A 16,479-nucleotide genomic window follows, 5' to 3' on the forward strand; every position below is an offset into this window, starting at 1 on the left:
GAATATAGCTTCACATCCTAAAAAGGAAGCAGGGTAAGTTATACAAGATACGCTCTTTCTGGTCTGAATATTCAAGTATCTATGAGATCCATACTAGTACAGTAACATGTTACATTACAAGCTACAATGAACTGAGAACTTACAACGAAGTGTATCTGGGGGACCATTACAGTTGTATCCCAAATAGAGAGAACTCTTTAGTCTCATAACTTTCTGGTGGCAGTTTCCTGCCTCACTCATTGTATATAACCTGTCATTCTGGTTTGTTTTGATTACTCTGGGATAGGAAGACTACATGTGTTTTAGCAGATGATTTTTCTGTGATAGTATTTTAAGAGGCTGTATGAAGCATTGCGGAGAACATAGCATAGAGTAGATGAACATTTCGTTGTTTTACTGTTACTGTTAAGGAAACAGGACGCAATTGTGCTCATCAATGTGTAGACAGACAGAACCTGCCTCAAAGAGCTTTCCATCCTCCTGTAAGTCAGGAAGATAATACAATCAAAGTTACAGTTCAACTTCTTCCAAACTTTGTTTTCTATGAACTAGTACAGGAAGCCTAATGGCCTGAACTGAAGGGCAGGGGCTTACTCCTGCAGCCTGCAACACCACCACTAGCCTGTCTCCTTTACAGTCATCCTTAAGCAGCATTATCAAGAACGATAATTGAGGACAGAAACTATGCACCATAAATGAACGTGTAATTTCTGATGATATATCCCCGGAGACTTGAATCCCAATCACATGCAAACAAAATAACCACAGAAAAATGTGATCCTGTTTTTCTTTGTTCTGTAGAAAAAGTCAGTTTTTAATTAGCAACTGGCGGGGGGGGGTGGGGGGGGTGGGTGTACAGCACACCTAACCATATGTAAAGGTTCAGTTGTATTTTCCTTTGAATGGAAAATGGAAAGAGGAAAGAAGATGGTTTTAAAATGCTTAAATTCAGAATACTCATGATACCAACAACAGAAATAACCAACGTGAGAATAGTCCAGCCCCTGAAAAATCCTGAGAATAATTTTTATGTGTTTTCCACTGGATTTGGTCATTTACATTAAGCATCAAAACTAACCTACTTCAATAGCTGTTGGAACAAATTGCCTTTGTTTAATTTTTAAAACCAGTTCATGTGTTCATGAAAAATTAAACACAGAATAGAAGAGGAAGCAAATAGACAAGCATTCTTTATGCAGAAGAGGACAAGAAATTATTTTCTTACTCTTAAATCTCTCACGTATCTAGAAACATTTTTAAAAACAGATACCTGTGAAAATAGTGCTTAAAACCGAGAGACACTGCATTAAAACACTCCTTTCTTACAGGCACAATGGAGAAGTTCTGAAAAGCCTTGCTTCCATAGCTTCAGGTATCACCTAAACTGTCCCCTGTGCTAGAGGCTACTCATCCCAAAGAATCCCAAAGGAATATGGAAATAGGTAGCTACACCTTGGCCATTTCAAAGTCCATCATTTTACCATAAAGTCACCATCATCAGCACTCTAAAAACCTTCAGAAGAAGCTACTCTGACTACTGGTTTTGCTATGAAGCAATAGTTTCTAGCAGAGGGGCATGGCAGATTGCTGAAAAAGGTTACACGGTTCATAAACTATCATAAGCAACATAAATCAGAGCCCAACTGGCAACTCCCAAACACTATAAAATCACCACCTGCATTTCATTCTCTATCAGCACCTTTGAGCCAAGAAACAGAAGCCCTTTGTGAATGTGACTTTTATTATCCCCTCTCCATAGATGAAGAGGCCCACTGCCACATAGCAAGTACAGCCAAATCAAAAAGAAGAATCATTTCAAGTATGATTAACAACTGAAATTGCAAGCTGGAGCCCAAGTAAGTATTGCTAATGTTGATCCATCAAACAAATCAAGCTTCATTAGTACAGATAAAATTCAAAGACGAGGGAGAGCTCCCCTTCTTTTAAAGACAGGCAGCACTGTTCAGCAAAAACCATGTGTGGAGCCTAACAGCTATGCAGACCATAATAGCTGTTCAAGAACAAAACAGTGAGAAAGCAGCCTTGGGAAAGCAAACACCAGCCTGAATGAAACAAAAATCTTGCTTGCATTCCAGCATAGCACGGCTTCAATGACCATCTCTCTCCTTTTTTTTTTTCAATCTGATATCCCAACACACAGTATTTGAAAATTGGTGCTTACTGCGGTTACATTTCACACATCCAAAAGGGACTGGAGAAGGGTGTCATAGGGGACTCAGTGCTATGTGTATCGAGATAAACTTTTTTAGATAATCATGATAAACATTCTACTATCTCATCAGCAAATAGTCCAGATTTAATCCAGATGAAAGTGTCTTACACCATTAGGTCAAACTAGGGTCTTCTACCATTTCTTTAGTTTTAAGAAAAGAAACCTGTATGGTGTGTACTTTTTTTTCTCTCAAAGAGCCACGTAGGAATCCATACCTGGAGGAATGTAAGTGCTGCTCTCTGAAGTAAACATTCAGCATAGCAAATTTCTGCATGGATTTCCTCTAGTGTCACATGGAGGGGGGAAGAAAACAAATCAATCAGACAAAAAGTAATTAAAAAACACTTAGCCCATTAATATAGGAATAAGATCACAAAGCTCAAACTGAGAAAAATTTTCAGCAAATTTGCTGTAGTGTTTCAGTTCTAGACTACTGAAGTAACTCCAAACAGTAATGACACACAGTTACAGGAATTTCTCTGGTGCTTTCCAGGAATTCCTGGATCTAGAACCTTTCTAGGCATTTCCCTACTTCTTTCTAGGTATTTCTTTACCCAGCAATTTTTGGAAATGCTGAGTCAGCAACCAACAAAAAAAAGTTAGTGATTTTCGATGTGGTCACCCAGCAATTGCTAAAACACTGATCCAGCAGTTTTGGAAATGCCAAATCAGAGATTTTGTCAGTGAACTCATAAACTGCAAAAACACATCAGGTGAACAATTCTACACAATTCAAACTGCAGCAAAATAGACGAAAACATTATGCATTTAAAGATAGTTACCTTCAGTAAAGTGTTCAAGGCTTTGCCTATGCACAAGGTTGTTGATAGAATCAGCTACTGTTGATTTCTTCCTAAATCTGCAGAGAAGTCAGTTTGGTCATTCTGAACATGAAGCATCAACAACAGAGAATGGTATCTTTCAGCCAGCCACCCCCCATACAGTCACTAACATACCTCTAGTGCTCACCAACCCTCTGTCACCTCACCACATACACAAACTTCAGCATATTCCATACAGAACTTAGTCAACATGGTCCTCCTGGGATCCGTCTTTTACCCTTCATGTGCAGAAATCTGTCTTGATGAAGGAAGGGACAAGGGGGCTTTTCGATTTATTTTGAGTGTGTGTTTATGTGCACATGTGTGTACAGAAACGGGAGCACAGTTGACTCAAGGACAGCCAGCTACAGTATAACCATCACCAAATGGGAAGATTCTGCAGTGTCTGTAAATGGTAAATAACTCCCAGACACTGCAGAACCGGGGCTACGGATAGGACAAAAATCTAATTTACAGCAAGAAAAATCAGTTATTGCAGTAAACTGAAGATTTCAAGACTAGACTGATGAAAAAGCTAAGTTATGTGGTCTGACCTCGTAACTGACCCTCCTTTGAGCAGGAGGCTGGACTAGATGACCTCCTGATGTCCCTTCCAATCTCAGTTTTCCTATGATGTCTATGAAATTACATGTCCTTTGCTAACCTGTATGTCTTTAAGAACTTTCCCATGAAGGGACTGTTTATTGACTGAATTGCTCCACACTTACTTTTGACAGGTGGCTTGAGCTTCCTTCATTGTGTTTCCTGCATTCAGTATGTCCTGAGGATCAAATGTCATCATAGCTTGCATTTCCAATATGGTGGCATAAGTCAGTGCATGATACATACTATCTTTAGTTCTGCAAGAAAACACAAGATGCAAAGCACAGCTGGTTTGATTATATCATTACTTTTAAAAAACAAATACAAATCCCATTCCAGAAAATCATCGGTCTGATGGGAACTAGGTCTAAAAAACCTAGAAATCAAACACAAAGGATATGCAAAATAATCAAGAAATGCTAATACATTGAAATTTGTACAGGAAATCATGTCTACAGCTCCGGTTCCAAAAACAGTGCTAAGATGTTCCAATTCTGAGCCAAGGTTAACATACATAACAAAGCACAGGAATTAACCACATGGCTAACCATTCAGTGACCATAGAATCTTTTGTCTTTTTTAATGAAGTATCTAATGAATGCTACAACATATGACACAAGTCCAGATATTCTTATTCTATTTTGGGACAGTTACTCAGGACAGACTCAAGGAGATAAGTAACACCATACTATAACCATTGCCAAAGTAGAATCTTCTTCAAACAGTTCTTCCCACCAGAAGCGTTCCAGCCTGCATTAAACACTACAGCTTTTTCCTCCTCTCCCTTTCTGCCAACCTTCCACCTCAATTTGTTCAACTTAAATATTCTTCTGTGGGATTTCAAATGGTGCCTCTTTTGTAGAAAGCCAAAAACTTTGGCATTAGTGCAAGGAAAACAATTAACTCGTACCTGCAACCATTGCCAGCATCCTTCCTCTGGCAGGAAGAGGAGTTTATACATTGCACATATTTACAGCATTCAGCCAGTACCTATGTATGGTATAATCCTCTGCAAATGAATCAAAATATCTTCAGGCCTAGAGATCCAATAAAGATGACTTGGGAAATACATCGAAGGGCAAGCTCAGATGCATTCCTGCCACATAAACTCTCTGTAGACCTTGCTAACCCACCCCTGACAAATAGCACAACTTAGACAAATACTGCTGAAGAGCAACAATTGCTATTTCAATTGTTTACACTTTTAGAAGGGATCAGATAGTTCTATATGCTGGGAATATTAAAAAATACTTGCAGTTAAACAAGGATATCCTTTCAACAAAACCTCCACCCTCAACACCTCTATTCTCAATACGTGTACTTTAGGTGTTTGTTTCTCAAAATGAGCCACTTCATTCTCTTTTTCTGCTAAGGAGAAAGTGGTGGGCCAGCAACATGCCCTTGCCGCAAATAGGGCTAACGGTAACTTAGGCTGCATTAGGAGTGTTGCTGCCAGCTGGTCGAGGGAGGTGATCCTTCTCCTCTGCTTAACACTGGTGAGGCCACACTTGGGAGTACCACGTCCAGTTCTGGGCTCCTCAGTACACGGACATACTCGAGAAAGTCCAATGAAGGGCGATGAGGATGATTAAGGGACTGGAACATCTCTGCTACAAGGAAAGGCTGAGAGAGTTGGGACTCTTCTGCCTGGAGAAGAGAAAGCTCAGGGGGTTCCTATAACATACAGAAATCCCTGAAGGGAGGGTGCAAAGAGGATGGAGCTAGGCTCTTTTCATTGGTGCCCTGTCACAGGACCAGCGGGAACGGGCACAAAGTGAAACACAGGAGGCTCTGTCTGAACATCGGGAAACACTTTTGTACTATCAGGGTGACCAAGCGCTGGCACAGGTTGTCCAGAGAGCTTACAGAGTCCGTACCCTTGGAGATACTCAAAAGCCATCTGGACGTGGTCCCGGGCAACCGTGTCTAGGTGGCCCTGCTTGAGCAGGTGACCTCCAGAGGTCCCTTCCAACCTCAACCACTCTGATTCAGTGGTTTTGTTTTAAGGGGAAAAGCCAAACTTTAAAGACACCTCAATCCATTTAATTTCTCCCCTGGAAATACACTTGCCTCCCCAGGTTTTGATGATTGAGTTGGAAGATAATTTTAAGGATAACTTAAGACAATCTTACATTAAAACTCATTGTGGTGACCTTGGATCCCTTGAAGTTTTGTAACAATTCATACATTATTATGCATTAATTCTTTTGCTCAATGGAGTGAAACACCCGTAAGTATCCTCAGGAGTCCCTGATGTTTGGTTAGTGTTTTCCAGAGCCAAAAAACAACCTTGTCTAGATGTAAAGTAACCTCCTCTCAATGACATTATGCAATAAAATCACCAAAGAAAAATCCAAGTGATGATATGATCCTAACTTTCTTTGTGTATATAGTTTTTGAGATCTAGGGTTTAAAATAATACCTTGTGCTGGCACAGACAGCATTACACAGGTATCTGGTGCTTCCCTTGCCAACCTTCATAATGACAACGAAGGGCTACTTTTTCCACTATACATGGCACAGAGCAGGCTGGCTGTATTGAAGAAATTTGCAGTGCGTGTTTAGTGGCTGTCCTTAATTCCTAGTTGCCCTCACCACGTCCACAGGTTACCTAACAAGGTGCTCTAACCAACCTCTAAACGAATCTACCATAAAAGCCATTTTGGGAAATCACCTACTGCCGTAAGTACTATGAGCCCCAGACTATGCTAACATCCATCTCATCTCCAAGATGAGTAAGAAGAACAGACAGATAATGGAGAAATTAGTTTAAAATCCACTGGAGTCAGAACAGCTCTGTCTTAGTCTACTTGCATCACGATTCTTTCACAGTAGACTGGTAATGCAAAGTAGAAAAAAACTGAACATACTATGAAATGCCAGGCTGATGAAGTGTTCCTGTTCATTTGCTTACTCATCAGCCTCAGTGGGCGCAGAGAAACACACTTCATCTCGTATTTATTAAAATAAAACCCTTCCAAAGGTTCAAATTCAAAGCACAGGGAAAGCACTAAAATAGTTCCCTTCCAAAATTTTAAGAAATTTGCTTTCAAAAATCAAAGCAGATAAATATTAAATTCACTGCACTAAAAGGAAAATTGATGCTTTTCACATATACATGGTGAAGAGGGATTTCCCCCTCCAGTAATTTGCTTCTGATACCAAATCACTCCTGCTCTAATCAATGTTTTCATCTATTTTGCTTCTAATAGTTAAAGAAGACAATAATAATTAATGTTTATCATTAGTCAACTGGTATTTATCAACACTCAAATTTACTTTTTCTTTTTTCCCAGGGGCTGAGGGGTGGGTAGAAATGCAACCAAATGTAACAGTTATCTATGCTATTTATACTAACCATATAATTAAAACTGCCAGTTACATCCTGGCTTATTGCCAGAAGTTTTAAGGCCTGCATTTTATATGGGTGGATACAGAATGAAACGTCATAGCTTTTTTTTTTTCTTCTTTTGATTCCTCAGCACTTCCCACAGGACATCGTTAGAGTTAACAAGCCTTTATGGCATAAATACAACTAATATTCTGATTAATGACTTATCCCAGTAGTTGGTATCACATGGCTGAATAAGAGGATTATAAGTAATATCTTTAGGCACTTATGGAGTTATGCCACATGCCTGTTCTCCAACTACGGTGCAATCATTATCATCCTGTAGCACTGCCCTTTCTTGAGAGCTGTTGGAGAGCACTTTTATTCCTGCTTGAAAACAAGTACCTAAGTGAGGACAGTGAGAGCTCTCCCCTCCAGCTGAAGTATGAAAATCAAAAAGCTTGGCTTGTTTTGACCTCAAAATTAACCCAGGGGCTAGTATTTTTTGTGAAAAACACAGTGCCCAAAATCTTTTTGAAGATCCTTTTATAACAATCCAGCAGGGAGGACATGCATCACCAGGTTACAGAAACCCCAGGTTCAAGTCCATGCCCTGATTTAGTATCAAGATGCTTCTAACAAGTGAAACAAATGCAACAGCACAGAGCAAGAAAGCCCCTCCACAGACCAGCCAACAGTCCAATCACCCAGGTGTACCCAAGACTGAGAGATCAAGGCCCAAATTGAAACTGCATCAGGAGAATGTGGTCACATGGGGCCTGAAGGCTTTCCTCATCTTTGATCAGAAGTTCCACCCAATGTCCAAACGCCCGCTAGACTTATTGCATGGGCTTCTGTAGAAACGTTCTGTTTTGATGAATCGACATATTCTAGTAAAAACCTGTTTCCTATGAAAACTCCCCACTAGCATTAAGTTTACAACTAGGAAGGACCACTGTAATCAGCTACCAGCCTGGTTCCCTGGTTACCACAAGTCATCAGAATAGTCTAAGCCAAAAAGCTGTGGTTCAACGAGAGTACCCCTGAGCCTTTTTGATCTAAGCCATTCTCCAAAATTCAGTCAGTTCTTTCAGCTAGGAGGTGAAATCAACAATTAAGTCAGGCTTTGGCAGCAATGTATTTATTTACAAAGACTATAAAAGTTGTGTTCTTCCAGACTCCAGTCATAAAAAGATACACCCCCCACCCCCCGAAATAATTACCTTCTTCACGTTTCTGACATTCTTTACTATAAAACCTAACTCGAGTTTTCTGCGGAGTTGTACACCATCTTTATCCAAACACTGTCTAGAGCTTCACCCTACCTCCATGTGCTTCTCCTTACTCTTTCACCACTCTCAGTTTGACAATCACACACTTTCTTTGTTAGATCAGTTCCCAGAGAAAGCTCCTCCACCCCACTGAGCAACCGCATGTTTGCTTTTATTTGACAACGGCAAGAACATTTCACCACACCATGAAGACAGCCATTACAAAAGGCTTCCATTCCTTAGTAATCTCTTTAAACTTTTTAAAGATCAGAATATGTAAGATAACATTTAATATTGGGTTTACATTAAAAATTGAAGTGATAGTAAATAGGTACCACAGAACTACACTATTCCAATAACAGTTTCACAAGTAACCTGCAGAGCAGTAACACAATCTTTTCACACCTACCTGAAATACTCCTGCATCAAAGGATTGAACTTACCTTTCAAACACAGTCATTCTAGAATTAACATTCCACCAAACAACACCAAGTGCTTTTTGGAGGCTATTTTCAGAATAAAGTCAACTGCCCAGAATGAATCGTTCTCGTATTGTTCTTGGAATCATGTAAGCAGCAACGCAGATGTGTTGCAGCTCATCCAATGATCCACATTAGTCTGTGTCATGAATTTATCATTATTATTTACCATTCTCCCAAGTGACTTGACATCAGCAAACTATCAGGTGATTATGTCATGTTTTCCTTCAGGATAATTATTAAAATATTAAACATTTGTCCTGGGGAAGGAAAGGGGACATCTCACCAGAATCAACTCTTTAATTCATTATTATCTGTTTGCAATTACCTGAGGGCTAAAATCTAGTCAGCTTTTAATTGATTTACTGTATGTATCTCAGGGTTGGGGAGGAAGATGAGATTTTTCCCCACTCCAGTGACTAAACAGTTTCAGTGTTACTCATTGTCACAGTTAACAGGTTACATATTGAAAATCACTGCTGTGTTTGATGATCGAATTTAAGGAATTTCTTAAGACTTCTTAGACTGAGTGTGAATACTCCACATGAAAGATTTATTTAATTAAACTTACTGCAGGAAGCACAAGATAATTGGAGCCCGCTATTGTACAATGATTGTTAATGATAATAAAGAAAACTGACTCTAAAACCTAAAAGGCAGCTGAGGAAACAAGAAGAGTTATGTAACATGAAGCAAAAATGCCAGATTACTTTTTTTATGAAACAAGATCTCTTCTTTATGATAGATTCGCTTTTCTAACAGGAAAAAAAAACGAGCTTTACCTCAACACAAGTCTAGACACCATCCTCAGATATTTATTTTTAAGCTGCTAGGAAAAATCTTCCAATTTTAACTCTCGTACATTGCCAAATCTGCTCTCAGTTACACATGGTACAGATCAGTTGAAAATACACTTATTGTGGAAGCCAAATGTGAGTAATTTAGTGAATCTGCAATAATGTAATACAGAGCTGAGCATGTCCTACAACATAAGTGGTAAAGCTGCAAAATCTATGATATGAAATTCTTTACAAGCATGTAAAAACTGGAAAGTATTTCTTTAAACAAAGATAGTATGTTTATGGACTGTGAAAACCAATTTCAAATCTCAGCACACTAAAAGGCAACAGTGAGGAACCGATGACTCCTAAAGAAAATACTCAGTATTACCATATGTGCCCACTCCACAGCTCTTGTCATTCCCTAAAGAGATGGAGTGTGTCCATAATGGATATCATCTGTGGGGAAATTTAGCATCCTGTTTCTGCATTACACTTGCAAAGATCGTAAGCCTGTATTTCCCTCACTGCCAAAGGCAACAGGAATAAGGGCCGCCTCATAACAACAGGCTAACATGAAAAATCGGTTTCAAAATGGTTTTGCAGTGTGGAATACAGTCAGATACAAAAACAGAGTATCAGTTCATGAAATATATTCTGCAGGGCCCAACAAAAGCTGAATGAAAACCATATGCAATAGAAGAAAAATGGATTTACAGAAAAAAACACCCAAAACACAGCCTCACTAGCTTTTGCAGTGTTTTGGAAACCCCCTTCAATAAAATATCTCCTTATTTTATGCTAAGCACTGAGTAAGCATTTCCAGATGGGCACAGGGGCTTTACTGTCAGAATTTAATGAAAACACAGTTATTCTTCTTACCATTTTTATGATATCTTCTGATGATATATAAACACAAAACAAAACTGCTGTGAATAAAACCAGTATTATTAATACATCTGAGCCTACAATTTATCATGAATGTCTTTCACAGAGTGTACTTACGTGGTTAAGCTACAGATTCTGGCACCAAAGACTGATGCCGATACCTCCGCAAAGCAGGTTATGTAGTATTCACTATAGTTACCCCTGAGGCATATCAAACACATACTACTGCATTGCCTATGAATTTTACGTGTTTCATATTCCAGTGGCCTGAAAGAAGGCATGATGTAATTTGCTGATGACTCAAAAATAAATGAAGCAAACTGGGGGGAAAAAAAAAGTGAGTTAACCACAGACTTCAACAAGCCAAAAGCACAGGTAACTTCAGGACAGAGTATGAAAAATCACAGACACTGTAAAGACACAACAATTTTTAGAAGCTATTTTGTGACTTCACTGCTTGCAGCTGGGCCGCTCATTACATGCTGGGCTGCAATGTAATGAGGAACAGAGTGCATGACCACAACACTGAATTGCAAAATAAGCTGTGAGAAAGTTTCTGCAAGTGGTTATTAATTTAAAAAAAAAAAAAAAAAAAAACATACCTAAAGTAACGTGTCCCAAACCTGGCAATTCATGGTCAGTTGCTCATTTAGACACTAAACTATAAATTCTCAAATTCTCAAATATGGGAAAGGAGGGGGGGAAAAAAAAGTGACAGAAGATGGTTTCTAATCTTCCAGGAGCAAAAATCTCACATACAGTACTCACACATTCAGCACTACAGCTGAGAGGTTACTTCTTTGGACAACAGTTCTGTACTTTTTGTAGTTACCTTTGATCAATCTCATTATTTACTCACCCAAGTGTAAAGCACTTATTCTGTCTTCCCCAAAACTTAACACATTAACTTACCACCCCCTTCTGAACAAAAACCATGCAGTCTTATCAACTATTAACAGAGAACTAGCTGTCTGGTCCATTCTCTGGAAGAAAAATAAACAGAAGAAAGCTAGTAATCAACTTACTTTGCTTGTAAAGAAGCCAAAGCGTCCGAGAACTTATTGTTAAGAAATAAATCCAGAGCTGCCATACACTCATGCAATGCCACGTTGAGGTCTGATGTAGGTGACCTGCCAGAAGAAGAGAGAATAAACTCAGCACATTTGTTCTCTTTCTAGCTGTGCATTACTGCTACATTTGAACTCCTCATCTTCAGTTCTAGCCTTATTCCCATGTATAATCTGCTGTTCCATTTCTAGTGATTGCAAAAAATGAAAGTGTCTTCCATTATGTTTGTGGGTTTTTTTTTTAAACTATGCTCTTACTCTGTGACATGTGGAAAGCAATTAAAGTTTTGTACTTTCTAAAAATAAGATAAACTGCATGTGCTGTAAATAAGAGCCTGGTCATGCAGAATTTACCCTGTGGGAGCATGGCAATTTGATGAGCTCAGGTATCAGGAACACAGAAGCACTGGGTGACAACGCACATTTGACTGTGTATAAGGCTGACAGAGACTACAGGCTGGTGACATTATGATCATGTTGTCACTTTAAGGATGAGACATTGCCAAACTACATCAGATTATTATATCGACTGCTGCTGGAATATCTGCTTTAGTTCAGCTCATGTTCAGTATGGTTCCTGACTGGTGGACCACTACAGACTTGCAGGTGGGTTAAAATTTCCCAGGAGCATTGTGCACGCTCCTGGGAACATCACTGTCCCTAGGAAGTGCTACTGCACTCAAACAAAAAAACTGCTGCTGCATCTCAAAGTCTGAAGATCATCTCAGAGGCTTACTCTGGCTGTGCTGTTCTCATTTACAACATTCAGATGTCAGCCTGACCTGTCACAAGGGTTCTCAGCTGGTCTTTGGGTTTCTGGCAACAGGATAATACAGACCAGCTGAAGAAGTTTGGCCCAAGTTCATCACCACCAGAACTGCTGGACAAAAAAATCCACAGAATAAACAATAAGGCCTTGCACTAACAAAGTTGAGGTAACCTGGTCAATGTTAGGACAGTTGAAACATCTGCATCTAATGATCAAAGAGTTACACCGCACTAATAAGTTGTCTGTACAAAAAAGCTCCCCCAACAATATACAAACAAATCCTCATCATGTTCCTGATGCCAAACAGCTCTAACTGAGGTGATCTGTCTTGGGCCTTAGAAACTACGTTACTTCCTTAAAAAACGGCACAACACGTAGCCTGCTGAAAGGAAAAACAGAAAGCAAAGTCCTGGTATCATCTGAAAGAAAAGACAGGGGAGCACAGAGCAAACAGATAGCATCAGTAATAACCACTGACTGCAGCAGTGGTTTGTCTTTGTTTTTTGAGAATAACAACTGCAAAGAAAAAAAGAGCATAATTATGTCTATGAAAAACAGGATTATAAAGTTGAGAGAAACATTATATGACACTGTTCATAGTGGCTGTTGTCATCACACTTCAGATATCCTGCAAATCCTTCTGCACCCAAGAGACTCTCCAAGTGCTTTGCAAACATTGATTAACCAAGTCTTGGCATCCGTCTCATACAATATGCAATATCATGTCTGCCTAACTATTCTGAGCCTCACTTACTGTAATAATTAAAACTTTGCCAATTATTGTTTACATATATTACAATTCTCACCTGCCTTTTTTAAATCTGTGTCCCTGAACCAAACAGCATCTTTAACACTACAAGAAACATATTCTCATCTGTTTTCAAATATTTAGACTACTAACATTTTACCTGGGGTTTTTGTTTGTTTGTTTCTTGTCATGCAGGAGAATTACCCCATTCAATACAAATAAACCTTTTCAAAATATTCCTTTGAAACAGAAAGGTAACAAAGAAAAAACCACTGTTGAAGCTCAAAGCACAAACAAGATATATTAGTTACTCGGCATCTTTTCTGGAATAAGAATTATTAACACAGTGCCACCCCCAGCAGCAGCAAAAATACAAGTTGCACACTTCCCTCATGCTCCAAGGAAACCTGACATTTGGTGTAGCTCCCAAGTGAAGGGCTTAAGACCTGAACAAAAAACGCACCTTACATAGATGCTACAAATCATCATTTGTTGCTGCTAACAATAGGGAAGAAACACTTTAAACTAGAGCGTAAGCATTTTAAAGCAAACTGATTAGTCATGCTTCAGTGGGCTGCAGATTCTTTCCTGCTTTCAACAGCAAGATCAGAACTGCCTCTAAGCCAAATGGAGAATGCTCTGCGCTGCTACTTACCTTTCCGCTAAATCTCTTGTCTTTTCTGACATAGTCATTTGTATGCCCACTCTGCATTTAGGCACGAACATCTAGCAGCGGCAGCAGCACTCGGTGCTACTTCACCAGCTCTGAGTGACGGTCACACTGCGAGCGCAGGGTAGGGCAGTGTCTGCGATACTGTACTCTCTGATTGGTCATTAGGGATGACACGATGAGAGTTGCGAGCATCGCTAGTTCACTTACAACACACTACAAATGAGCGCCTCGGAAGCCGGTCTGTGACACATGAAGTTTATATATCACTGCATACTTACTACTAATGTAGAAGTGCTGGCAGCTGCCAGCGTATCGTTGATCTACAGACCTGTCTGAAATTAGTGGCAGCATCAGCTACCTTTCATTCAGTACAAACCAGGCAGAAGTCAAATACCCCTGTTATTACAGATCTGAAACAACAAAAATTACTGCATGTGGCAGTGGACCACATCGGAAACCTATGCACCAGAACGGAGAGTCAAATGAGGGCAGGTGACATGCATGAGAACCAAGGCATTACTTGCTGCAAATGTGAGAAGCAGACAGGCAAAAGAGACAAGAAAGTACTTCTCCCCAGCAAGGATTCTCTGCAAAACAGGCTTCAATCCACCAGCCTAACTGCTGCTCGTTGCTGGTTCCTATAAATTTGGAAGGTAGTGAGACTTTACATGTTCTTTGTGAAAATCTCTCTTTAATGCCATGCAGAATGACAGGGGTTGGCATAAACAATTTAATCAGTGGAGTGAGCTCATTTGGCCGATTTTGCCCAAAATAAAATAGCATATGCTCCCAAACTGCTTTGCTGGCATGTCAGCAGTACTGGGCCTGTATGTAAGAAGGGCAGCTACCAGCAGCAAGAACAGTCATCTCTCTCGTTACAACAGCAGGACTGTAGAAGTTGATCAGCTATGATTTAATTCAGTTAGTTTCTCCAAGAGCATCTAATGTTAAAAATTATACATTTCTTTTCTCCTATACATGGTCTTATTTGTTAGATTACACAAAGCAGTAGCAATACTGAAGACATCAACTGATGAAGGAAGACCCAAAAATCATAAACAAGTGAAGGATAATTTCAGGAAGATACTCTGAAGACATTAACATACCTGATTAAATCTCTTGCTGTTTTTATGACATCCTGTACAGGAAAAGCCTATGCTGTATTTGGTATAAAAATGATTGTAACAGATCCACAGGCTGCCCCATTAATGACTCCATTACATGTCCGTAACAGCAGTCTACGTACCTGGGCCACAGCAGGAGAGAAAAGACATTACCGGGTTTTTTTTTTTCCCCAGTAGGGAATAACTACTGCTTACAACTTAAAATTAACTGGGGTGCTTCCATGGCAGGATCATGAGCTACTCTGAAAAGATTATTCATAATTTTCACCAGCTGTTTATACAATTTCTAATTGATACTGTATTTCTCCAAATGGTCTTTAAAGTTCTGTATGGTCAAGGCTCTGGCTGTTTCTGCCAAGTTCTTCCAAGACTTGAGTTAGCAGATTTTTATCTGAATACTTCTCTGGTAACAATTACATGCTCAGACAACCTTCAGCAAGCAATCTCTCTTCCCTCACATATATCAATGTTTTCTTTTAACTAAAGAAAACAAATCTAAAAAAATAAGATCTGAAATATTTCCAAATTTAGGCCATTTCCCCCTTGGTCTTAGAAGCTTCTTTCTTTGCTTTTTAGTGGCAGGTCTTGCAAGGATAGCCATATGGTTCTCATTGTGGTTTTATTATTTATGAAATCATCATTTTCTGCCCCAGGGACCATGACTGGGGGTGCTTCACAAATCACAATTACAGTGTATCCTCTGACTTAAGGTAAGACCTGATCTCACTACTCCACTGCATCCCCACTGTCTCTAGTCAGAAGCGCAATTGCTTGGGACATCCTAGGCAATGCCCTTTTTTCCTTAAACATCAAATCCTTCTCACACCAACAGCTATATCGAACAAAATAAATAAGCAGAACTAAGCAAAATTAAATTTCTGAATATTAATGAAAAGTAAAGCACTTTCAAAAGTAAAGAATCACGATGTTTTCCATGGTCAAAAGCGGGGGCGGGGGAGAGTGAAGGCTTTTTTCAGCATGGAACTTACCATATTTCTGCATAAATTTTATTTCACTGAGTGCATTATATTGACTGGTTTCTTACTGTAATTTTGCAGCTCATATGCTTTATGATTTCTCATTGGGTTTTATGGATTTCATTAATAAAAAGGATCTTGAACCTTGTATTCTGCAAAATGCTGTACTGACTCATTTTACCTCAGTAACTATCAGAACTTTGCAAGAAGAGGTAAGTCTGAAGTTTGTGCCTTTATAGTAATGCTTTTAATAGTAATTCAAGAGCTCCTTCAGTATTGTGGAACACTGAAAGCAAGTTAAATCAGTCATATCCTAAAATATGGATGCATTTCTCTGCCAAACCTACGTTATCTGCATAAGTCAGTTGAGGTAGTGTGCACGGGTAACTTAATTTGGAGGAAGAGAATAAAATACAAAGAGTCAAGCACAACTGAGCTAAACCAGTCCTTGATGAGAAACCACCACAGTGAAGACCAAATGCTGGTGACTCAGTAGTTGACTCTTCTCTCCATTATCAAGAGACTCTTGGAGGAGGGAAGAAGTGGAAGCACACCGTGTTTTCCCAAATACAGACTGGTCCCAAACATGTAAACTAAGTGACGTGCGAGATCAAAGAAAAGCATCTAACGGAAAGATTATATTCCTATTCCAAAGAAACTTCACAGCAAAATCTCTGTAATCATACTAGGCACCTTCTATCTCGGGGACTTGAACA

At 39.4% G+C, this 16,479-nt stretch overlaps 1 protein-coding gene across 1 annotated transcript in view; it reads right to left on the reverse strand.

Moving 5' to 3' along the window:
* The window catches only part of TTC39A (tetratricopeptide repeat domain 39A), a 36,589-nt gene extending 25,058 nt beyond the window's left edge, over nt 1–11,531 (reverse strand). Inside the window, exons 1-4 of the mRNA XM_009811105.1 lie at nt 11,431–11,531; nt 3,783–3,914; nt 3,016–3,092; nt 2,449–2,516 (exon numbers count right to left, since the gene is read on the reverse strand). Coding sequence (XP_009809407.1) covers nt 2,449–2,516; nt 3,016–3,092; nt 3,783–3,914; nt 11,431–11,495 — 342 coding nt within the window. The 5' untranslated portion in view covers nt 11,496–11,531. The remainder of the gene's footprint in view (nt 1–2,448; nt 2,517–3,015; nt 3,093–3,782; nt 3,915–11,430) is intronic.
* Between the last annotated feature and the right edge of the window lie 4,948 nt (nt 11,532–16,479).

The sequence above is a fragment of the Gavia stellata genome, chromosome 10 (genome assembly GCF_030936135.1).
Source record: "Gavia stellata isolate bGavSte3 chromosome 10, bGavSte3.hap2, whole genome shotgun sequence".
Classification (NCBI taxonomy): Eukaryota; Metazoa; Chordata; class Aves; order Gaviiformes; family Gaviidae; genus Gavia; species Gavia stellata.